We start from the raw sequence: 24312 nt of genomic DNA, 5'->3' as shown, positions 1-24312 counted from the left end.
GTGCAGTGCAGTGGCATCTTGAGTGCCAGGCCATCAATTGCTCTGTCTTTTGCTGTGTCTCTCTCATCTGGGCTACCAATGCACAATGTAATCTTTCACTATCTATACCAGACAAATGAGGCAGGCAGGAGATCCATATCAGATACTGGGGCAGGGAAGGACTATTAGCTCCATTTAGCAATGGGGATGGAGAAGGACAGGCTAAGATTCTCAGAAGTGGTAACTTATTTGGGGGCCCAACTGGAGACCCTAGAGATGACTTTCAAGGGCACTGAAAGTCAGACCCTAGAATTTCCAGTTGAACCTCCCAAATTAGTAACCACTTCTTAGACTCAGGTCCAAGGTTCTTAAAATAGTGCATCCAAAATTAACAGTCAGTCTGAAAACTGAGACTTAGGAGACTTGCCCAAGGTCTCACAGCAAATCTGTAACACAGCTGGGAATGAAACCTCTATGCTTCCTGTTGTACCCTTTACAAATACAACTCTCCAGTTTGGCTGGCCCATGATGTGATGGTTGGTCCCTACCCAGCGCAAGACAAAAAGTGGGACAGGAGAGCAAGAAAAAGTGACAAATATTCCCCCACCTCCAGCTAAACTCCTAATCCCTATCAGCCTTGGCCCATTGTCACAGCACAGGCAAGGGGAACTTACCCTCCTCTAGGGGCAAGAGGGTGATAGCAGTGCTAAGCCGGCCACTTCCCAGGCTCACCAGGTGCGGCTTGTCTGTCTGGACCTTCAGCCCTTTGCCCATGTCTATCAGGTCCAGAGGAGTGTTCTGTAGGGAAGGATAAAGCAGAACCCCTCGTTAGAATATGCTCATCACTGGACTAAGGGGATAGGATGCTGGACAGAGCCCTGCCTAATTGGGGAGCAGAGAGGTTTTCCACTCTTCAGGAAATGCTGTAAGGTTGGAGAGTCACGGTTAATTTCTGATGGACCAGCATCCACAGCACAAAAGCCACTCCAGCTGGTACCTTACTGGCAGCATCAGTAGAAAGGTCAAGGGCTAAGTAGGCCAGGAGCACTACCCTCTCTTCCCACTCCTCGGCTGCATCTAGACTGGCATGATTTTGTGGAAATACTTTTAACTGAAAAGTTTTTCCGTTAAAAGTATTTCCACAAAAGAGCGTCTAAACTGGCAAGGATGCTTTTGCGCAAAAAGTGCTTTTGCACAAAAGCATCCATGCCAATCTAGACACGCTTTTGTGCAAGAAAGCTCCGATGGCCATTTTAGCCATCGGGCTTTCTTGCGCAAAAAATTAAGGTGCCTGTCTACACTGGCCCTCTTGCGCAAGAGGGCTTATCCTTGAGCGGGAGGGTGAAAGTATTTGCGCAAGAAGCACTGATTTTGTACATTACAAAGTCAGTGCTCTTGCGCAAATTCAAGCAGCCAGTGTAGACAGCTGGCAAGTTTTTGTGCAAGCAACTGCTTTTGTGCAAAATCTTGCCAGTCTAGATGCACCCCTCCAGTGCAGGCCTGGCTGTGGATGCTGACCTCACCACTGACCATTTCTGAGGTAAGCAGAGGGCTCCAGAGCTGTCAGTCTGGCACCAGAACATATATACAGGGAAACTGATATGGCACCACTGCTGCAGAGGAGATGATTCTTGCACTGGAAGCACCACATATGTGGAAAAAGGAAGACAGGAAATAGGGGTGGTAGGAGTCCAGATCCACAGGGACAAAGCTGATGCATGTCTGGGGAATAGGCAAGGGCTTACAAACAAAACCCTGAAATGAGGAGCACGATCAGCAGTGCTTCTGACAGGCAGGGGTGGGTTATGTTCTAAGGACTTGCTCATACATTGGTGGCTTGATGAATAGGTCTTGCGTGCATGAGAAGCCAGACCTGGAAGGAACATTTCCAACCAAGACCCCACCATGCTGAATCACTGCTCCAGAGTACTCACTGGAGAAACCTTCCCTTGCTTGGAGAACTAGGAAGTGGCAGTGGGGATATGTAAAATGTCAACCATAACCCCACTGAACACTTCCAGGCTCTGGGCCAAGCCTAGCCACGCCAAGAAGGCATTCATCTCTCATAATTTCCAATTGCTGAAGCCTCTAAATAGGAGAGGCTCTGTAGGCTCCTTTGCTGCAGCAGAGCTGCTTTATCTCCTCAAACATGCTGGTAGAGGGATGGACAGGGAGACAGACAGGTCTCTGTTGTGGGTTGGCTCCTACCCAGCAGCCCCTCTTCAATCAGTAATTCAGATAGGTTCCTCTCTGTTTGCACTTTGCACAGCAAAGGTGGATTATAAATATTTATGAGCTCCTTATCTTTCTATTCTATATGACAGAGCAGAGTAGAAGTGGGTCTCACAGGATGGGTGGCTGAAGCCAGCACGGTTGGGCTCTCCCCATTGCCCTGGGCCCCTGACTTTACCACAGGTAAACCAGAATCCAGCCAGGCTTCATGTAGCTTGCAATCACCTGCTTGCATGCACACACTCAGGAACACATGTAAATGAAATGCATATGGATATGCCTGCAGATATGGATGCAAGAACCCACACAAACAAACCTGCAATCACAGACTGCTGGGCCGCTGGCTCCTCACTCTGAGAGTGTCTCCCTCAACCCTTTTTTCAGAGCACAGAGAGTTCCCTGTATGGGCTCCAGACAGCGGGTTAGTAAGCTAAGGAATGGACTCCCCAAATGTGGAGATCTAGAGTTTTGGACTTTCCCATGTCTCCAGACCACAAGCCAGGATGGCTGTGATCTTTGCTCTGTGCTGCAGACTTGGGGAAGAGGAAGCTAGAAGGATGAAAAGAAATAGCAACAGCAGGGGGGATTTAATGGGATCAGGTTATTTTTAATAGGATCCAAGGTACTAGCCATTTAACCCAACTGGATTTACAGCCAATCTGATAATAGGATTGGAAGAAAAGGCCCAATGGCACTCAGGAGGGGGCAGCACCAATCATCCATGCCTTTGTCTTGAGGCTATTCAGAATATCAAGATTCCTTCAGAGTTGAGCTCTAATGGGGAGTGGAAGGTGGGAGATGTGGCACAGACATCAGTTGACCCCATGCCATTTTCCAGATTTAGGGAGGGGGATCATGCCTCATTGACTATATAAACCATCAACAGCTTGTTACAGTGACGGGACCGCTATTCCTGACAGAAAAGCTCTTCCCATGTCCCCTCTCCACAAGATCCCCCAGAAGCCTTTAGGGGCAATTTGGTCAAAGTGCAAGGACATGGATGCTGAACTGTCTAACATGTAACCAGTGAGCCCAACCCCCACCTCGAATTGGGGTTTGGCTCATAACCGAAACAGGACAATGTACAAAGCCTGGCCCAGGCCTGCGAAGGGGACTACACTCTTAGAAGATTGCCAAGTCCATCTCCCAGTACTTGGGGCATACCCCTCTTTGGTTTTGGGGATGTCCTAGTTTCCTGCTGGCCCCATCACTATGAGGACCTAAGCAGCCTGTATAGCCACTCCTCCCAACATTGGCTCTGAATGCCTGTCTAGGACCTTTGCTCATTTGTGACCGCACTGCTCAGTCTCTGGTGTGATGGAAGGACAGGGCATAAGCCTCCAAAGCTATCTCAGTCTGCCATCCCCATCACAAGGTAGGTAGCAGTGCTGAGGCACTAGCGGGAGATGCTGACCCTGGCACACGCTCACCTGAATGACTTTGTGGGTTGGGCTGGAAATGTTCCTGTTTGACGCTTCCATGACTGCTTCGTTAATGTGCCCGGTACTCTCTTAGGAAAAAAACAGAAACAGAGTGGATGTTAGAACTTGAGAGAGCCCCCCAGGGCTATTCAATGAAAGAATCAAACTAGCGCTGTGTAGGAATATGATGCCGAGACAAAGCTCTTCCTCCCTAATAGGGTATGCAGAATTGGACTATTGAAACACGAGGTCACAGGTTGACAAAGTTCAAAATGGCCTAACAAGCATAGGTGAGTGATCAAGTGGTCCCATTATCTAGGCCCAAACAATGAAAGGAGAGAATGGTTTAGTGATTATAGCAGGGGATGGGCAATCAGGATGTCTGTGTTTTATTCCAAGCTCAACCTTTGGTGTGTCAATTCACTGCCCTGGGATTCAGTCTCCCCATCTGAGGGAATCATACCCACCTAGTCATAAGCTGTCAGAGCTCCTAGCCAGTACTTGGATGAAGACTGCCAGAGAAACGCAACATGTCATCAGCAGTACACATTCCACATCCTGCTGCTCCCACCTACCCATAGACACAAACAGCTTCCAAGTATTTACCCAGCTTCTGCATTAGCATTATTTGTTTCTTCTAGAAATAGATAGGCTGTGTCTAGACTGGCAAGTTTTTCTGCAAAATCATCTGGTTTTGCGGAAAAACTTGCCAGCTGTCTACACTGGCCATTTGAATTTCCGCAAGAACACTGACGATCTCATGTAAGATCATCAGTGTTCTTGCGGAAATACTGTGCTGCTCCCGTTCGGGCAAAAGCCCTCTTGTGCAAATCATTTGCGCAAGAGGGCCAGTGTAAACAGTACAGTACTGTTTTCCGCAAAAAAGCCCCAATCGCGAAAATGGTGATTGGGGCTTTTTTGCGGAAAACCATGTCTAGATTGGCCATGGACGCTTTTCTGCAAAAAGTGCGTTTGCGGAAAAGCATCCTGCCAATCTAGACGTGCTTTTCCGAAAATGCTTTTAACGGAAAACTTTTCCGTTAAAATCATTTTCGGAAAATCATGCCAGTGTAGACGTAGCCATAGGGTATATGAATCCCAGTACTACAGAGACACTGGATTGGGAGAGGTTGATGGCTGCAGCACTGAAAGATGGACACTAGGGGATATCATTTCTGGCTTCATAACGTTGTATCAGCTAAGCTTTTCATGACAAGAGTCCCTGAGCTTTGTTCCCTTTCTGTCTGCTCCTGGTCAAGTCAATGGGGAAAAGAACACACAAGGGCATCTGGGTTGAACCCCAACTGAACAGGGTAATTCTTCACACATACCCTGGTAAAGGGTCTCAGCTAATGTAAAACGACAGTGAGCGGCACAGATAACCACAAAACATAGCAACTTAAAACCCCATGTATAGAATGTTACAGAACATGTGTGCAGAGCATGGGATACATGGCCCTGTTTCACCATTCATCCCAGGATCTCCCAGCTCTTCATAAATATGAACTATGTTAGCATCATAAACCTTCCACAAGGCTGTCAGGAGAGGCGTATTGGAATGGGCCTGCCAATTCTCCAGTGCAGCAGCTCCTTAACACTACTCGTGCTGACAGTACAAGAAAAAGAATCTTCTCTGCCACTGAAACTTCAAGGAACAGTAGGGAAGCAGCAAGCAGTATCTCTGGGTTAGAATGGGGACAGAATACCTCAGATAAGAGCCCAAACTCATACCATGAATGGCATGAGCAGCCAGGTGTTTCAAATCTCAGCTTTAAGGGTTATATTTAATGACAAGAAAATACTTTTCTGCTAAATTCCTGGTTCCAGATACTCAATAATTGTCCCAAAATTGTGTTTCCATGATCATCCATCCAGAAAAAAAAATTAAAAATAATGAATAGTCTTGCAGCACCTTAGAGACTAACAAATATGTAGCGATATTCTCTCTCACACATATATTCACTAACATGCACTTGTAAACAAAAGGCATAACTACAGAACAGAGAACAAAAAAAGGGGTTTTAACTGAACAACAGTTTTGCAGAGACTCATTTTTAAAAATTTGTATCACTAAAGATACATAGAGAAAACAATCATCAAGGAAAAAACCCAACATCGGGGATGTAGGGAAGGAGGGACAGATGTACGCACAGTACAAATGACAATACATCCATGCTAACGCAGCAGCCCACCACACTAGTCATCGGGGATGTGCATCAGCCAATGTCTCTAAAGTGCTAGCTAGGGAACCAGCAACACACACGCATTCATATGTACACACAGAGCTCCTGAGGCCCTCAGCATGTCTCACATATATACACAGGTACACACACCCAGAATCCCGATTTCAGTTCCTCCTGCATTACCATCCTGGGCAGGGTCTCAGTTCTTGTGGAAAGAATTAAGTAAAGCAGCTTGGAAAGGAAACTGACCTCACAAGTCAATGACTTCCTGGACTCTGGAACTCAGACCACTTTGGCCAGTTTAACAGCCTGAGCCAGGCTATAATTTCTAAATTTGCCCCCTACTCCATGCATCCCACATTTCCATCTTTAGATCACCCTATAGCAGAATGGCAGCAGTAACCCTTTTCTTGCAGGCCTGGTCTATAAGAGCTTCCAGAGCAGATCTAAGAATGGACAGTTTGTGAGTCAGAGACTTCACCCCATTTGGCCTGTGGATCATTGGGTCCTGTGAGCTCCCCCACTCCAGACCCCATGGCTCGTGGGATTAAAACATAATTATAAGGTCTGTCCACAATTTTGGGGTGTCTTAGTGCAGGTTAGGGGATAGAAGTCTGCACTTTTAGCAAGAATCACTTTGTAAGTACATGTACGTACAAAGGCATAGGTAGTTTCAAAATAAGGTTAAAGATTCTGGAGAAGGCTGAGATCTGCTGGGCCTTTCGGCTTCCTGCTTCCCAGCAAGAGCCACAGTGCTCTCCTTTAACACTAGCTCTTTGGCCAATCTGATGGAAATTCTGCAAATGACGGAGCCATCACTTCTTCCACCAGGAGTTGCAGATAAATCAATCAGATGGAAGAGCATTGTACTGGGTTGTTCAGAAATGGAAAGATGCACCAGACTATTGAATCCCCACAATGCAGGGACTCAGACAGGGATGCCAGACACTAATAGAACTGTAGATGGACTGTCCAGTAGGAATTAGAGTTGCTGGTCACTGTTGTGGGGGGGGAGGAGGCAGCTCTGACCCTTCTTCCCCAACCAGGCCTCTGCTCTTGTAATACACTATTTGGCTGATATTAAGGAAGAACTACATCATATATGAATCAGTAAAAGCGGGACACATTGTATGACAACAGTTCTCCATCTACAGGCTTACATTGCAAGTGATAGTATGGACTTAGCCTTCTCCTGTTACTCCCAACAGAGAACAAGGTTCATGAATGTAGCCACTGACATTTCCAAGAGTCCCAATATGCTTTCATGAAAACACACTGAACTCTACACAGGGCACCTGTGCTTTTTCCTCTTACCTCTCCTTCTAAAAGAACTCCCTCTTCCCCGTCCACACATGCCTTTTTGCAAAAGAACTTTTTCGCAAAAGGCTTCTTCGTAGAATGAGGATTACCAATGCTGGAAAAACCCCTCCGATCTTTCGATTTTCTTGCGGAAGAATGCAATTGCAGTGTGGATGTTCCTCAAAAACGGACGTTTTTCTGACAAAACTCTGTAGTGTAGACATACCCTCAGATGGGTGAAGTCTGGGCTTCTCCTACTCGCCCTAGAGACAGAGCTATCTACAGGCTGCCCTAGCAATCCTAGCTCCCCAGATCCTCAGGCTTTGACCAGTGAAGCAAGGTCAAAGCAAGCATGGTTAGCACAAGCCATATCCAGAGTGAGAGTGTAACCTATACACCTACTGTCCCATCTATTGGCACGCAGACCACTTACAGCGAGAGAGCACGAGTTTGCTCTACAGTCTTAGCTGAGAGCCAGCTGGCTTTTAGTTCACATTGTAGAGGTTCATGCACTAAGCTCCGGAGGTCCCAGATTTGGTTCTGCCTGCTGGTGTTACAAGAGTACATAGGCCAGCCGGGAAGAGTGGGAACTGGTGGGTAGTTATTACACATTGTGGAAAAAATGAAAGGCTGGAAAAAAGACAGTGGTGACTCCAGGGCTAGGAAAGAACAAAAACAAACATAAGCTCACAAGCCCTGGTTCCCTCCAGAAGAGGCAGCAGAAAGAGTACTACATCAGGGAGCAAGACCAGACATAATGCAAACCCAAATGCCTATATTGGCACAATTTTCATAACAGCCCTTGATGACACCAAGAAATGCCAGGCTGCCCTCTAAGCTGGGCTCCGGGTATGGAGCAAGGGAACTGAGCTTGGAAACATTATTTGTAAAAGGGCATGAGATTGGACATGAAGCTGAATGATAGCTCTGGGGTTAGAGTCAGAAAGATTTATGTGGGTCTGGCTGTCAGAAGGGCTGAGCTCCTGCCTCTGTAAGCCACCACAGCTGGACCTCATCTCACTGTCTGGGCAGTAATGCAGTGCTGTTTCTTTCACTCCCTATTTCTCATATGTAAGCCTACACCTACTGAGGTACAGGACTAGCCCTTGCTGCAAAGAGGGCCAGTATGTGCAAACAAGTTGGAGAGGGGGCACTAACTCATTACTTCCAGGGCTTCTCTCCATTTGCTGCCACTTTCCCATGGCTGCAAAAGAAGTTTCCAATCAGCTAAATGAGATTTCCTGTGTGGGCTGTGCAGCCAGGGCCTTTCCTGTGGGACGTGGCACTGGGAGTAGAGAAAGGAGGTAGAGGAAAGATGTGGCACTGGAGTCGGGGCAGGGGAGGCAGAGTAGGAGATACAGTAATAGGGTCAGGCAGAGGGAAACGGGGCATCCACATAACATATTAAGGGAGCAGTTTGGAGCTCTCTAGGACATGCTCAGCCATCATTCGCTACTATGCAGCTGAGCCTGCCCCAGCCACCTATTGGGCCAGAGCCACCCCATATATTTAGTGGAACTCTCATTGAGTCTTGGCTCTATCCCCCCTCAAATCAGACTTTGAGCCCTCATGCTGGCAGGGGAAGGGCCCTATTAGAACCCTGAGCACTAGGAAGGACTAGCCTTAGCATTTATTTGATCTTCCCGTTCCAATACACACAAGCCATACCCCGAGCCACAGTATGGTTTTGAGGACCTTACCTGCCCTTGAATCCTCACCTTGGCACTGGGCCAAGCATCAGTGGCACAGCATTCATGTCCCTGTTCTTTGCTCACACTACAGCCTTGGGGCACAACCTACTCGAGCTGCGGGAGAAGTCCAAGAAGTCCAAGAAAACAAGTATGTACTGACAGCTCCCTGGGGAGGCGACAAGACATGCCAAGGCAGGAGATCACAATAAGGAGAGCCAGGTCAGCAGGGCCCACAGCCGCCCTAATCCCTACTCCCCAAAAGCAACCGCAGCCAGCTGCAAGTTCTTGGCTGCAGCTGGGCCAGAGGAAAGGCAGGCAGGGGGCTGGACTCTTGAATAGGAAGAGAGGGAGGCCAGGATGGAATCCTGCTTGGAGATTAACCCCTTCCAACCACAGCAGGCTACAAAATTCCAGCCAACTCCATAGAGTCAGTGTTGGATCAGGGACAAGTGTCACACTGGGCCATGGTCTGGCACCTTCCACCCATCTGGACATGGCAGCACCAAACTCACCCAGCTCCCATGAGGCAGGTACCACCTTTACAAATGGAGGGGGAACTCCAGCACTGAGAGGGAAAGTAACCACAGCAGTCTATAACAGAGCTGGGGATAGAACCCAGGAGTCCTGTCTCCCAGGCCTGCCACCTTAGCTCTAACCACTAGGTACCTCTTCTATCCCAGAACCAGAACTAGAACTCATGAGTCCCGACTCTCAGACTCTCCATACACACAACCCTTCGGCTTTAATCACTAGATTCCTCTCCCCTCCACACATCAGGAATAGAATCCAGGAGTCCTAATTCCTCTCCCATCCCTCTCTAACTAGAAGACAAGACCAGTTTTCTTGCTCTCACACTACCTATCAGGCTGCTTCGCATGACCCATAATCACAGCGATGCTATGATCCTTATTAGAGATTTTACTGCTTTCCAGAGAAGGGGGATACTGATTCCCAGAGCTCTCCACAAAGATTTGATGCTATCTCCCCTATCCCAGAGTCCCAGCTGGAATCCTTGCGGGAGACAGGCTATCTCCAAGGCTCTCCAAAGAGAGCACCCCAGTGCAAGGAAATAAGGAATTGGGGACCCCCCCCCCCCGCAGGGAATACTTCATGATTCTTCCACGCCCCCCCATCCCAACCCTTCACCTCACCTCCAAGAAGCCCCGGCACAAAGGGTGACTTCTGCTCTTCACAAGCAGACTCTGTTCTTGGAACGCTAGCAAGGGAGGAAGGCCCAACCCAGATGAGTGCCCCACCTCTGACAGCAACAAGGCCGCCTTTCTTCTCTCACAGCAGCCTGCAAAACACTTCACTTGTTCCTGACACGAAAAGAGGCACAAGCTGCAAATGCCAAAGGGTCGGGCTCAGCTACCACAAAATAGCAACAGTCACCAGAAAAGCAATCCCAGAGCTTTCCCATACAGCATGGACCATGCTCACCCCTCACACTCTGCCTGCTTGTTCCCTTCCTTGGCATCCACAGGGCTCCTGTCTTCAATTCCCACAGAAATAAATCCCTACACAAAATTATTTTAAAAGTTAAGAAAAAGCCCTCTGTTCTTTCCAAGAAGGGAAGAGGTGAGTGTGGGAAGAGAAGCGAGGTGGAGGTCTTCACCTCAAAGGAAGGAGGATGGATGCACGAGGCCACCCACAAAAATTAACAGACTTGCTCAGCCAGTACCATTCAATTCTGACTCACACCCTCCTAAGCTGCCTCCTCCATCCCACAGCTGCAAATTCTCCTTAATTCCATCACATAACCTTCTTGCTAGTCCAGCACTGGACCCCCCCACCCACACACATACACCTTACAGCTCTGCCTAAGTCCCTCATTTCAACCAATAGTTCCCCTACTGCTTCAGCACTGGGATCCTACCCAGCTCTGCCACTGCTCTCAATTCTGTCCTCTATTCCAGCCCTGGGATCCCTCTCACATCCACTCTGCCAAATCCCTTACTCAGGCATAAAAATGTACTATATATTTGAGAGAGTTTGTCTGTCTGAGTAAATCTGTCTGTCCGTCCACTCTTTTCAGTTTAGAAAAGAGGAGACTAAGGGGGGATATGATAGAGGTCTATAAAATCATGAGTGGTGTGGAGAGGGCGGATAAAGAAAAGTTATTTTTTAGTTCCCATAATAGAAGAACTAGAGGACACCAAATGAAATTAATGGGTAGCAGGTTTAAAACTAATAAAAGAAAGTTCTTCTTCATACCGCGTGTAGTCAACCTGTGGAACTCCTTGCCAGAGGAGGCTGTGAAGGCTAGGACTAGAACAGAGTTTAAAGAGAAGCTAGATAATTTCATGGAGGTTAGGTCCATAAAAGGCTATTAGCCAGGGGATAGAATTGGTGTCCCTGGCCTCTATTTGTCAGAGGCTGGAGAGAGTTGGCAGGAGACAAATTGCTTGATCATTGTCTTCGGTCCACCTTCTCTGGGGCACCTTGTGCTGGCTACTGTCGGCAGACAGGATACTGGGCTAGATGGATCTTTGGTCTGACGCAGTACGGCTGTTCTTATGTTCAAGAACGCCTCCTAAACAGGAAAAACTTAAAAAACAACAAATAGACTAGCAGCACCTTAAAGACTAACAAAACATTTAAGGTGCTACTAGTCTATTTGTTGTTTTTTAAGTTGTTCCTGTTACAGACTAACTCAGCCACCCCTCTGAAGCTTTTCCTCCTAAATTGTAAGAGCTAGGAACACCAACTCTGGTATGTAGCTTACTCTTATCATGACTTAAACCAAAGTAAGGATTTGGTTGTGCTGGGAGCTCCTGCCACCCCGATTTGTACAGGGATGCATAAAACCATACCGAAGAAAGACAGATTCACCAGGTAGGTGAAAGGAGCTGGATGGAGGTACATCCTCCCACTTCCAATACTGCTCCAAGCCCTGAGTCTCCCACCCCCTAGGAGCCCTTTAGAGTGGAAAGGGGGGCTGGAGCTCCCCCAATTCATACAGGAATATTGCCGGCTGTTCCACTTCATCAGGGAGCGAGGGGAAAGTGCCCAGTTTGCTCCATTTCTCAATCTGACCAGGGAGCATAGGGGGCAGAAGAACCTGGATCTGCTCCATACAGGGGACACGCAACCCTCCACCAACTGTGCCTGCTGGAGTTGCAGCGGCCATGGAGAGGTGCTTCTCACTTGGCCCCAAGCTGCTGAGGTTAGAGAGGGCTGGGGAAGTCCTTTCTCCTTGGGGCAGCCTGCATAATGAACCCCTCGTCCTCAGCCCCACCCCAGGGCAATGATTTAAATGAAGAAAAACAAAAATGAATTGAGCGAAGGACCTAAGCAACGCTGGGTAAATCTTCTAGTTAAAAATATTTTACAACCCAAGCTGGGGGTTGCACTCAAATGCCAGTGAACCAGACAATGCATGGAAGGGACGGCAGGCTGAAGCATCAGGTAGAACCAAAGGGGCCAAGTGGCCCTGTGGCTGAATCCCTTCTGCTTTTTTATCTTGGGCTGGGGCTATCAGTGGCAACACTCTGAACTGCAATGGTAGGGGTGGGAGCCTAGTTTTGCTTTGGGAGGGTAGGGGAAGGAGGATTGCTCCTGGAAGGCCTGGCCTTGGGCAAGGCAAGCAAGGAGGTTGCCTTGGGCCCTGCACCTTCTGATCCCTGTGCTGCCTGGCGCCCACCCACTCACTCACTGCCCTGGCTGGGAGCCGCCCGGCTGTGTGACACAGCCAACTGCCTTGGGCCCTGCAAACTCTTTGTCCAGGCCTGGCTCCTGGGTGTCTCATCAAGTTTGTTTCCCTTTGAGGCCTCTCTGGCTCATTCAACTCAGATACTGCCTTCTAAGGTGCTCACCTTTCCTTCTTCCTGTGTATCATCACATGAGCCTCCAAATGAGGTAGCGACAGTAGCTTTGGGTAACTGCACTCCACTCCAAGCAAGAGAGAAGAATGCATACCACACCTCCAGCAACTCACATCCAGCAAGTCATTTCCCTTCTCTGTGACTGAGTTCCCCCACTGGGATAATAACCTTGTCCTGCCTCCAATGACACTGTGATCCTGGGTTAGTTTATATTCATAAAGCACCCCATAGATAGGACTTGCTATTATCTTACTTAAAACCAACAAAACACAAGGGGAAGATGCTCCCATTTAATTGTATATGCAGCTATGGAGCGCAGGTTGGACTCAGCCTGCAAACACACCTGGAGTATGGAGGTGAGGGTGTGCCCAAGAATAGTATTTGGCCATGCGTACATCTACACACACCATGTGGAACCTGGACAATGTCTATCATCCTCTAATGGCTGACTGTGGATGTGTCAAAGGGAACACATTGGAGGAGAGGACCTGGGTAACTCACAAGGAGTTGCAGCATCCTAAGTTATACATATACCATGGAATAAAACATCCCTGACTTCTTTCTTCCCCACACCTGCTATTCCCTTCAGTGAGTCACTTGGAGGCAGTCAGAACAGCTGAGTTAATGGCTACACCACCCAGTATCCAGACCCTGCATTCAGCTTGGCTGCACATTCATTACACATCTGCTAATGTGTTTAAGGAATCAAAGCTGCCACCCAGTCCCAGTGAGCAATGGGCTGTTCTGCTTCCAGCCTGAGAATGTCGGAGGCGGCACATTGTCTTTAAGACAAACGTGGGCGGGAAGGGGACTTGAGCCAGGAAGCCCACAGTAACTAAATTGTAGCAAGGGCCTGACAGGCAAGGACTAATATGGAGCCAATGTCGCAATGTCTGAAAAATCCTAAAGCCAGTCGCTGTGACTAGGCTAAACTCAGATTAAGGATATAAAATCCTGGTTATAAAGTTAACCGGTTAAATGCAATTTTAACTGATTAGCCATGATCCCAAGGCAAGGGGCTGCTCCAACCTGCCTGGGCCCGCCATGCTGCAGGCTGTTCTCACCAGGCCAGGCAGAGTCTGCCACACCATGCCACAGGTGAGGGAGCTGCTCTGGCCAGATGGGGCATAGTCTGCCACAACGTGCCACCGGCAGCGGGGTTGCTCCAGCCAGACTGAGTCCACTGCACTGTGTTGCAGATGCAGGCTGCTCCAGCGAAGCCAGACTGAATCCGCTGCACCATGTCATGGGCAGGGCAGCTACTCTGGCCAGACCAGACCACGTCTGCCATATTCTTCACACAACACAGTCCCCCCATCCCCACCGATTAGCAAAGGAATGCATGCCAGGTAACTAGTTAACCTTTTACATCCCTAACTCAGAAGGGACAGTGAAGGAGGGGGAACATATTTGGTCAAAACAGACACCATACCCAATTTGGAATGAGATTCAATCCAATTAAAACATGGAGCACACCTCACTCAAATATTCTGAGTCAGCATCCAATGATAAAAGAGCCAAACCAACACCCAGGCTACGTCTACACTGGCAGCTTCTTATGCAAGAACTGTTTTGCAGAAGAGTTCTTGTGCAAAAAATCTTCCACGAGAGTGCGTCTACACTGGCATGTGCTTTTGTGCAAAAGATGTGCTTTTGCGCAAGAGCATCCATGGCAGTGTGGACGCTTTCTTGCGCAAGAAAGCTCTGATGGCCATTTTAACCGTAGGGGTTTCTTGAGCAAGAAATTCATGTTGCCTGTCTATACTGCCCTCTTGTGCAAGAGCTCTTGCGCAAGAGGACTTATTTCTCGTGGAGAGAGGAATAACTCTTCTGGAAGAAGCCCTGTTTTACAATGCTATACTGTAAATGTACTTGCGCAAGAATGCTCGTGCAGTGTAGACAGAAGGCAAGTTTTTGCGCAAGAACAACTGTTATTGCTCAAGAAGCTGCCAGTGTAGACACAGCCACACAGTTTCTACCTGGGCCTCACCTGGGACCAGTGAGGACAATCAAAATATTTGCCAGATCTGTATAGGTTCAAGAGCCAGCAGCCAGATAAGTCTTCTTGCTGGGTGTACACAGCCCAGGACCAGTGTTCCCTCTAAGCTGCAGGGCGGCACAGCTTCACAGGTTATTAATCAGCAAAACCCAATCAGCTCTGTTTATCGGACAGTCAACACACTAGTCGACTATTCATTCCCTCCCCCCTTTGTTATCTCTATCAGAAAGGGGGAGGTAAGAGAGGGTGCTTCAAAGTGGCAGCGCCGCATGGAGCCTGGGATCAGCTGGAGACTCGCATGTGGACCCCGGGCTTCATGCAGCACTGCCACTTTGAAACGCTATGGGGATTCCGGTGTCAGGCTCCTCAGTGGGGAGTCCTAAGCTGACCCCAGGCTCCATGTGGCACTGACACTTTGAAACAACCCAGGGAGCACAGGGCCAGTGGGGGGCTGTCCCACTGGCCCCAGGGCTCCCTGTAGCACTTTTGCCTTTGAAGTGTAGCAACAGCCCTAAGGCTGTTGCTACACTTCAAAGGCGGAGGAGCCCTTATCAACTAATCAAAATTTAACATCCCCCAAAGGGAAGTCGAAGGAAGAGTGTTCTTCCTTCGACTTCCTGCTATGTAGACAGCACCAAAAGCTGAATTAAGCTATTTCGACTTCCGCTGTGCAACTGACGTAGCTGAAGTTGCATGGCTTATTCCAACTTCAGCTCTGCTGTGTAGATGTGGTCGCCTCGTCTCAAAAAAGGTATTTTGGGAGTGGAAATAGTTCAGAAGTGTGACAAAAATTATCAGAGGTATAGAAAAGCTGCCATATGAGGAGAGATTAATAAAACTGGGACTTTTCAGCTAGAAAAAAGAAGACTAAAAGGGATATGATAGAGGGCTATAAAAACATAGATGGTCTGAAGAAAGTAGATAAGGAAAAGTTGTAATACAAGAAATGGAATTATTAAATAGCAGGTTTAAAACAAACAAAAGGAAGTATTTCTTCACACAGCGCAGTCAACCTGTGGAACTCCTTGCCAGAGGATGTTGTTAAGGCCAGGTCTTTAATAGGGTTCAAAAAAGAGCAAGATAGATTAATGGATGATAGGTCTATCAATAGCTACTAGCCAGGATGGGCAGGAATAGTGTCCCTAGCCTCTGTTTGTCAGATACTGGAAATGAACAATCAGGGATGGATCATTTGATGATTATCTGTTCTGTTCATTCTCTCCAGGGCACCTGGCATTGGCCACTGTTGGAAGACAAAATACTGGGCAAGATGGACCTTTGTTCTTACCCAATATGACCATTTTTATGATCTTCAGAGTGTCATTTCCATGTATGTATAGACAAAGAGACTCTGGATCCTTGAAGCAAGGCTGAGAGAACCCTAGACAAGGAGGATTTATACTGGAATTGCCAGAAAAAGCAGCATACTGGGGCAGAGAGGGTCCCAAATTCTGATCAAGCCCACAGCACACACCAAAGACTGCAAATGTCACATTCAGACACCCCTTTTAAATAAATCAGAGGTGGCTTACAACCTGCTCTCCTGACCCAAATCCAAGTTTGCAGCCTGCACTCAAATCCATGACAATGCAATGGTCAGAAAACCATGGAGTTGACCCAAGCTCCCCACTCCACATTTCAGTATGTTGAGATGAGTGGGTTGGAAAGTGCAGTTTGGCCCCAAAGCCTGGATTTAAATCAGCTGTTTTGATCTGATCTTATCTCAAAGGCCTGTGCTCCCTGTGGCTGGGGTTTCAGCTACAGTACTTGTTCTGATCCCCTCTTGGCACACAGTTGTCCATGTCATTGCTGATGTGGGACCCAGCAAAGAGGCTAGCCTACTCCGAGACTCCTTCTAAGTAGAAACACCCACTAGACTTTCCATCCCAAAAACTACATACAGTGGAGCCTTGGTCGCATGTTGCCAAGACGACACAACACATCAGGCAATAACAGTAACATAAATCAGCTCCAAGATAGTTACACTGAGACACAAAATTCTCTACTCCACCCACTGATCTCAGCTCCTGGGAGAAAGGAGCTCCCCTGCTGGGCTCATTAAAGCTTGCACAGCTGCCAGCTCCAGCCCCAGGTCCAAGAGCCATCCCCCCTACAGCCTTCAAGCACCAGGTACTATTAACCAGGGAGATTTGGGAGTCTAAATAGACACCTGCTTTCTAATGCTACGGGGACACAATGGGAGAGGAGGCATCCAAAGTGACAAAAAGAAACCATAAAACAAGTGGTGCCTCCCACTGGAGCAGGGTTGAGCCAGTCCCCACAAAGATTTATTCAAATGTATCAGGCTCCGATGTTCAATTGAATAGGGCACCTAATATACAAAGACTCTTCAGGTAACAGAGCTAAAGTTGTGATAGAAATGTAGCCGTGTTAGTCTGGGGTAGTTGAGTTGTGTCACACGGTGCTTGCAGGCAGGTGGGTGCTTAGGAACAGGACTGCGGTCTCCAAGGATTAATCAGATCGATCTTTCTTCTGTCTTTGGAACCGAGCAAGGGTCCGAGTTTGGGCAACCCGACCCATCTCCTTCCATTCGCAGCACCGCGGCTGCGCCTGCCCTCGGGCTCCCCCTGCTGCTGCCCCCGCCCCGGAGCCCGCGCTGGTACCCCGGTCTCAGATCAGCACCTGGCCTGCATCCCAAGCGGCCGCGGGGACACGTCAGGGGCGCGCCGGGCTGAGGGGCCACGCGAGTGAAGCGCAGGGAGCCGGGTGTCGTTCTACCGCCCCCCCAGGCCCCGCGCCCGAGCAGCCCTGGCCGGAGCGCGGCGCGCGGGCTTTGACTCGACCCCCGCCGCGGGCGGCCGGGAAGGAGGCGCCCCAGGCCAGGGGCTGTGAGGACCCCGCGGGGAGCGGCGGCTGCGGGCCAGGGACTTGCCGCGGCGGATCCGGCCGAGAATGTGGGGAATGCGGGGCGGGGGCGGGGCCCCGGTGCCACACGCCAAGTGCCAGCGCGGCAAGGCCGCCGCTTCCCGCCCGCCCGACCCCCGGGCCGCCCCCGCCACGGGGGGCCCGCGACGCCCCTTACCTGGCCGGTCCGCGCCCCGAGGTCCCCTCAGAGCAGCCGCGAGCGGCCCGGTCACCGCCCACCGCTGGCGCGAGGGGGGCGGAGCGCGGGAGGCAGCTGCCACCCGGCGGGCGCGCGGGGCTCGTGGCTGGCCGCGCGCTGCAGGCGGGAGGGGGCGCAGCCTCCCCCCGGGACTCGCCGCGGGTCCCTGCCTCCCAGCCCCTTTCCTTCTCCCCGCCCTGCAGCGATGCGGAGTCACTTCTGGAGAGCCCCGGGCTGTGGTTACTAGCGCGGCGCCCCGCACAGGCTCTTTGCAAACACCAGCGCCTCCCCCGCCCTCCGCCGCGGGGAGCGACACAGCTAGAGCCGCGTTTCATTAAAGCGAATGTTTGAAATCTAAAATTCACACTCCAGCGGGTTCGAGGGAAGCTTTTGTACATCGGGAGTCAATCACAACTTATTGAAAGTGCCTGGCGTAAAAGTGTCACAAAATACGTTGGTACATAATGAGCATTTTAACAGTCATAGCAGAGTGGATAGGCACATGGCGGCGATTGTCCCTCAGTGGCTGGTAGGTTTTCCATAGAAAGATTGTCCAGGAAGGATTTGGACTACTTCCCTGAAAGACACTGATCACAAAGACCCAAGGAATCAATTCAGGTTCCTCTCACAGACTCAGAAGTTACCAGTTCTCAGCTCCAGTAAGCAACATCTGTAACGCAGTCTCCCTGTTCCCAGGAGAACTGAGAGTAGAGCTGACTGCCTAGATGGGGCAAACAGCTGTAGATACATGGACATGCTACTACTGCCCAGTTATAGCAGTTTACCCTCTTGGGAGAGACCGGAGTCTGGCTCCTACTTCACCCCTCTTATTCTTTTCCATCCCTTTCCTTTTCATGGTAAGATGCAGAGTGCAAGGAGCTTTCCTACTGCTGCTGACTTAGACCCAGATCCAAAAATAGATCTTCCTTTCCTAGCAACAAACTCTCTAGCTGTGCCCTGCCAAGAGGACCCTCACTCACAGTGGAATATGATGCAGCAGCGATTTGACTAGCCCATTCACAGACCAATCCTGGACAGGTTTGTGAAGGTCTCGCATGGCTTTTCAGAACGGGAAAAAAGAAAATTAAGGCACAGATTCCCACAATTCAGAGACAGAACCCCTTGAAATGCTCCTGTCCCCCTCTCTCCTCTGAGTCACTCATGGGCCAGCTGGGCCTTTGAGCTCTCCCAAAGCTGTGTAAAAGGGAAACTTAGCCTGACAGAACACAGGGCACAAGTCACTACAGCCCAACACGTCTTTCAGCTCAGCAGCTATTTCAGCATCTCAAGCTTGGAAGCCCTAAAATGAGCAAGGCACAGTACTACAGAGGAGCAGCTGAGGACAGGAGGAACTGCCAGACACCCTAGTCAGGTCCAGTCTGACAAATAACATGACAAAAGCACAGTGCAATGCAGCCTGAGCTTCCTGTTCCCATAGTTATTGCGTAAACTGGACACTGCCACAAGTCAACAGCTGGAGTCTATCAAGCTCTGCCTTTTCAGTTAGGCAATGGGCCCTACAGCTGAGACATCCAAGATTTGGGGGATGAGAACAAGCATGAGAGAAAAATCTTTCAGCCACTTAAAAGTTTCCTAGAAGGGGGAGAAGTGAGCAGGAACAGATACTTGGGCCCTGACTGACACTTGACTTTGGAAACAGCATCAACTTGCAGTCTGTTCCAAACATATGCAGGATAAACAGTGTAAACTTGGCCAAACTAGTCATTATTTTCAAAATCCACCAAGGAGACATACTATGTACATGGGGATTGGTGAGGTTTTAGCTCTTCACCTCAAGGTAGCTCTAGACTTAACACCATATCAGAACTGTAGTGTTTTAGCATTCAATAAATGCATAGTAAATTACTCCGTCTCCATGAGCTGACAATCTAAATAGACATAAATGCTGGGTTTTTAAAAGGTGCAGATGTGGTAACTATCACACTAGTTATGCTCACAGTTCATAGGAATTTAAAGCTAAATTATCCTGCCTCAGATAGCAACAACGCCAGCTGCTGTCCAAGAAGAGGGATAAACAATACCTCTCTCCAAACATTTTCCAAATTAAAGCCCAACTAACTAAAAATAAATAGATCCATTTATAGTTTAAATTACATCAACTCTTGGCCACCCAAAAACCCCCTCCCTGTTATAAAGAAGCACCCTGACCTGGGAGCTCAGGAAATGTTCTGAATAGAACAGCTGAAATGACCACATGCAATACAAGACCTCCCACTTTGTGGAATTTGCTCATCTTTCTTTGCTTTTTCATCCAACACAAACAGAATTAGTTCAAGGGCCCAGGTGTGTTCAGGGATTTGGACAGGACATTATTTTCAGAAATAGTAAGCTGGTGCCAATCTTCACTAGAACTCTTTGAGCAGGGTCAGCTAGGAGTTAAACTGGGCAGTGGCTGCAGAGACATGTTTTGCTCACTACTCAGCAATTAGACACTACTATTGTCCAGTCTTCTGTAGTCACATTCCAGACACATGAAGCTACGGAGAGGTCTGTATGGAGAACCAATTTCTTACTGGTAATTCAATGGGCAGAACTGAGGAAGGACTAAGGGATAAAAATGGTCAGCTTTTGCCAATAAAACGATAGAGGCATGCATGCTACAAACCTACTTTTGGCAGCAAAACTGTGCTCTTCTGCTGACAAAACCACCTTGATGAAAAGCACAGAGCTTTTGGCAGCAAAGTTAAAGCAATAATGTATCAGTATAGATGCTGCAGTTTTGTTATGCTGACACTAGCCTCCCCCAGGATCTCACAAATGCCCATTGTGTGTTCACAATTTTGAACTTGGTTGCCCTACATCTAGGTACACATTTACTTTTCCCCTTTCAAAGCTCTGGGAAGTTCTAACATTTCTCAGCATGGAGAACTGTCAGAACTGTGGAGGGTACTACTTCTCGGTAGCTAAGGAGGCTAGGAAAACTAAGAGGGAATCTCAGAATTAACAACATGGAATGGGGGAGGGACTGATGGTGGGAAGGGTATCCTCAACCCCCAGGATTGACTGTTGAGGCAGCTGTGTAAACTTAAGAGCAGAGGTGAGCAATAATTTTTGTTGGGGGGCAAGGCACTCCAAGAATTTGGAAAGTGGTCAAGGTCTACAGTCTTCCCTGATATTAATGGAGGTGGTGTAGGGTCTAGGATGGAGGTTGGGTACAAAAGGGAGCTTGGGGTAAAGGAGGGAGTTTGGGTGAAGGAGGCAATTGTGACCTGGGGCACTGGACTGGAATGCAAGGGGTTGGACTTTGACATAGGACAGGAAATTGGGGTACAGGAGGGGATGCAGGGATTTGGATTGTGAGCTAGGACAGGAGGGGACTGATCTGGGGCAGAGGACTGGGGTGCTAGATCTGGGAGGGGGGCAGAGGATTTGGGTGTGGAGTGGAGGGCAGAGGTAGGGTCTGACCAGGAGACTTACCACTCAGCAGCCCCTTTCTGAATCAGCATCCCTGCTAGTGTTCCTTATAAGCCACTTAACATCACAGCTTCACAGGTGATTAATCAGCCCCACATGAAGCCCTGAACCTCTGACTGGACATGGCTAATTAATCACACTGCTGCCCTCCCCGAGGCTGCAGCCATGTGCTCTGGAGCCCCCTGTGCATCTTGGCTACCTGTTATTGAAAGAGGCAGCTCCCATTGGTTGGTTTCTGACTAGAAACTGGCCAATGGGATTGTGCTGGGGGCAGGAGCAACTCCTAAAGCTTTCCGCTCTCCCCTCCGGAAGTTTTTAAAGAAAAACTGCCCTAGAACCACATTTCTGAGCAGTGTGCAGGTGAAGCAAGACAAGCAGGAAGCCTGCCTGGGAGAGAGTGCAGCATCTGCGAGCCAGAGCTGGTTGTTTGGTGGGCTGCATCTGGCCCACAGGCTGCATTTTGCCCAGGCTGGATGCAGACACACCATACAGACATACTCTCCCTCAAAACATCTTCATGTTAAACCTCCCAAATCTGGAATTCTCTGGTCTGGCAACATCCGTGGTCCAGCAAGGATGAGAGAATGCAGGTTAGGGAGCCCCAGCTGGGCCCAGCGGCTGGGGAATCCCAGCTGTAGTGGGGCTTCTGGTGGCAGGCAGCCCAGTGGGAGATCCCTTCCCCACCACCTCAGGGGAGCAGGGCTGGTGGTGGCCCAGCTTGGAACTCCAGGATACCTCCGATGGCAGCAGGTCTGGATTGAGCAGCCTCAGCCACAGAACCCACAGCTGAAGCTAGCAGGGACAAGTGGCTCCAGCTGGGGAATCCCAGAGTTCCCAGTGGCAGCAGGGCCAGCCCTAGCCGTGGCACAGAGTGGCAGGGCAAAGCCTTAGCAGCAGTGGGGCTGGCAGTGTCTGGATGGCCCCAGCCTAGAAGTGTCAGCAGCCAGGCTGTCCCTGTCAGGAACTCCAAGAGACCTTGGGGCAGGGTGCAGGCAGCAGGGTGAGGAGCCGGTACCAGGCCAGCGTTAGTGGGGCCAACTGCAGGGCAGGGAGCCTGAGGGAGAGGAGCCTAGGAGCAGAGCAGCCAACAGGAGAGCACTGATCGCCCCTAGCCTGGCAAATTCCCTGGTTCAGTACAGCTCAGGTCCCAAGGGTGCCAGACGAAGGAGGTCCAATCTGTATTATCCCAACACCCACACTGTCTTGTTTCTCACATGTACACTCCCCCCCCCCCCCACACACACACTTCCCAAAGATGCTATCTCTGTCTTCCCACTCTTCTCGTCATGTAGTCTATTAAAGATGGAATTATGGGATTCAGAAACCAACAAAAAGTGATGCTGTATCTGCTGTATGATGGCATAGCAAACTTCCCAAAACACCCTATGCTGTTTGCATAGTGGGATAACTATCCAAAGTACACTGCGCTCCGTGTACCCTGCTGCTAGTGTGGATGCATTCTATCACAAGGAAAAAAACCTTCCCTAGGAGGGTCTGAGGGTGTCTTGCCCTTTCCCCCGTCAGTAAGTTTAAGCAGGCTGGCCAGCAGCCCAGTTCAGTTGTGGCTTGCATCAGGTCCAGGACCTATCCCTACTGCAGCTCTGCCTTTAAAGTGTATTAGGAGCCAGGTGGGAAGGCATCCCAGCTTACAATGGGTCCAGGAGCTGAGCTGTTCCGCACCCAAAAGGGACTGCTGCCACCCCCGCTACTGCAGCACGGGGCGACAGGCAGCCAGTTCACAAAGGGAGCTGGTTTTTAAAATAGCTCCCCTCACAGACCAGCTCCTGCCTGGCACTCCGCACTGCTGCCTCTGATACAGAGGCAGCAGCAGAGTGGCAGGGGGCTCCTCGGGAGTGGGGCCAGAATGCATTGGCTGCCATCCCACCCCCGCAGACTACAGACTAGTTGAGTAACTGGTAAGAATTCTTGAGGTTAATTGACTACTCATCAATATTTAACATCCCTATGGCGGCAATCTAATGTCTAGGAGTTAGATTTACATCAGCTGAAGCTTTCCCACAGCAGGATGTGAATAGCTGCCAGTAACTTCTGGAAGAATTCATGTACATTGCAGCTGAAGAATAGGATAGCAGCCATAGCGTGGACAGGAAAGAGCCATCCCTAACAGTACAGAGACATCAGCTAGCGTATGCTTACCACAGAACAGCTAAAGGGGCAGAGAAGGCTGGAAGTGACCCATAAAGTATTAAAAGTGGGCATTGTACTATTTTTACAGTGTTCTCCTGCATGATTTATCATCTTGGCAAAAAACAAGAATATGAAATAAAGAGTTTAGAGATGGGAACAGAAGGGGCTGGGAGAACATCATGGTCTTTGCACCAGAGCTCTGTGCAGGGCTAGGTAGAGACCTACAGTGGCACTGGCATCCTGCAGGTCCCACAGGACCTATTACCATAATAGTCTCATGCAGGGTTCTGTTCATGGCAACTATCTTTTATCAGAGTTGGTTCTTTAATATCTTCACCATTCTCATTTATTCTCCACTTCTTGGTTCCAGACTACTCTGCCAGATTAAAGACCTCTTTATATAATACACCAGTGCATGGCAGGGACTACAGGGGAGACAAGTGAAACAGTCCAAGGGTGATCTCTCCCATCTTCCTTTTAAGGAATCTAGATAACATGCAAAGACTTGTAGCAGATTCCAGTGAGGCAAATGCTCCCTCTCCACCTACAGGCACCGGTCACGTATTGCCTATGTCACTGCAGATTAGAGAAACACTATGTTTTACAAATAATTAGCCTCAGGTTTTTAGGAAGGGGGACCAAGGCTTAGCTGAGAGGCAACTTAACTATTGCTAGAGCTCTTAGGAAAACTCTCAGGCAGATGCCTATCAAGTTAACCCAAAATTAAAACACCTAAGTCCTCGTAGGTTTTTTCCCCCCCAATCATACTTTAAATGTATTCACTAAAAACTACTCTCCCTGCCCTTTTTCCAGCTTTAATATTTGAGTGGAATAATGGGCTCAAGGTCTACATAGAGTAATTGCCATGGCCTTTCACAGGTCATACCTACATAGTAGAGCTAGCAGATGCTGTTGGAGGTGATTCTCCACATAAAACATGGCAAGAAAGTCTGAGAAGTGTTACAGGGAAGTGGTCATTCAATTCTGCCCAGCAAAATGCAACCTGGAAAAAGATTCAAGGAAAGCAAAAATCTTAC

General features: G+C 49.1%; 1 protein-coding gene across 22 annotated transcripts in view; it reads right to left on the bottom strand.

Moving 5' to 3' along the window:
* The window catches only part of PHLDB1 (pleckstrin homology like domain family B member 1), a 170844-nt gene extending 146539 nt beyond the window's left edge, over positions 1 to 24305 (bottom strand). For 8 of the 22 annotated variants that reach the window (XM_089773224.1, XM_089773242.1, XM_089773239.1 and 5 more), the window contains exons 1-2: positions 3642 to 3721; positions 654 to 777 (exon numbers count right to left, since the gene is read on the bottom strand). In XM_089773224.1, coding sequence (XP_089629350.1) covers positions 654 to 777; positions 3642 to 3692 — 175 coding nt within the window. In that variant the 5' untranslated portion in view covers positions 3693 to 3721. Of the gene's footprint in view, positions 1 to 653; positions 778 to 3641; positions 3722 to 7129; positions 7494 to 7547; positions 7570 to 8814; positions 9828 to 9956; positions 11029 to 17671; positions 17807 to 24161 lie in introns of those variants that run through there. The other 14 variants (XM_089773222.1, XM_089773234.1, XM_075909560.2 and 11 more) reach the window with 12 other exon arrangements.
* Between the last annotated feature and the right edge of the window lie 7 nt (positions 24306 to 24312).

The sequence above is a fragment of the Pelodiscus sinensis genome, chromosome 25 (genome assembly GCF_052426305.1).
Source record: "Pelodiscus sinensis isolate ZL-2025 chromosome 25, ASM5242630v1, whole genome shotgun sequence".
NCBI lineage: Eukaryota > Metazoa > Chordata > Testudines > Trionychidae > Pelodiscus > Pelodiscus sinensis.
This window is presented reverse-complemented; position numbering and strand designations above follow the sequence as displayed.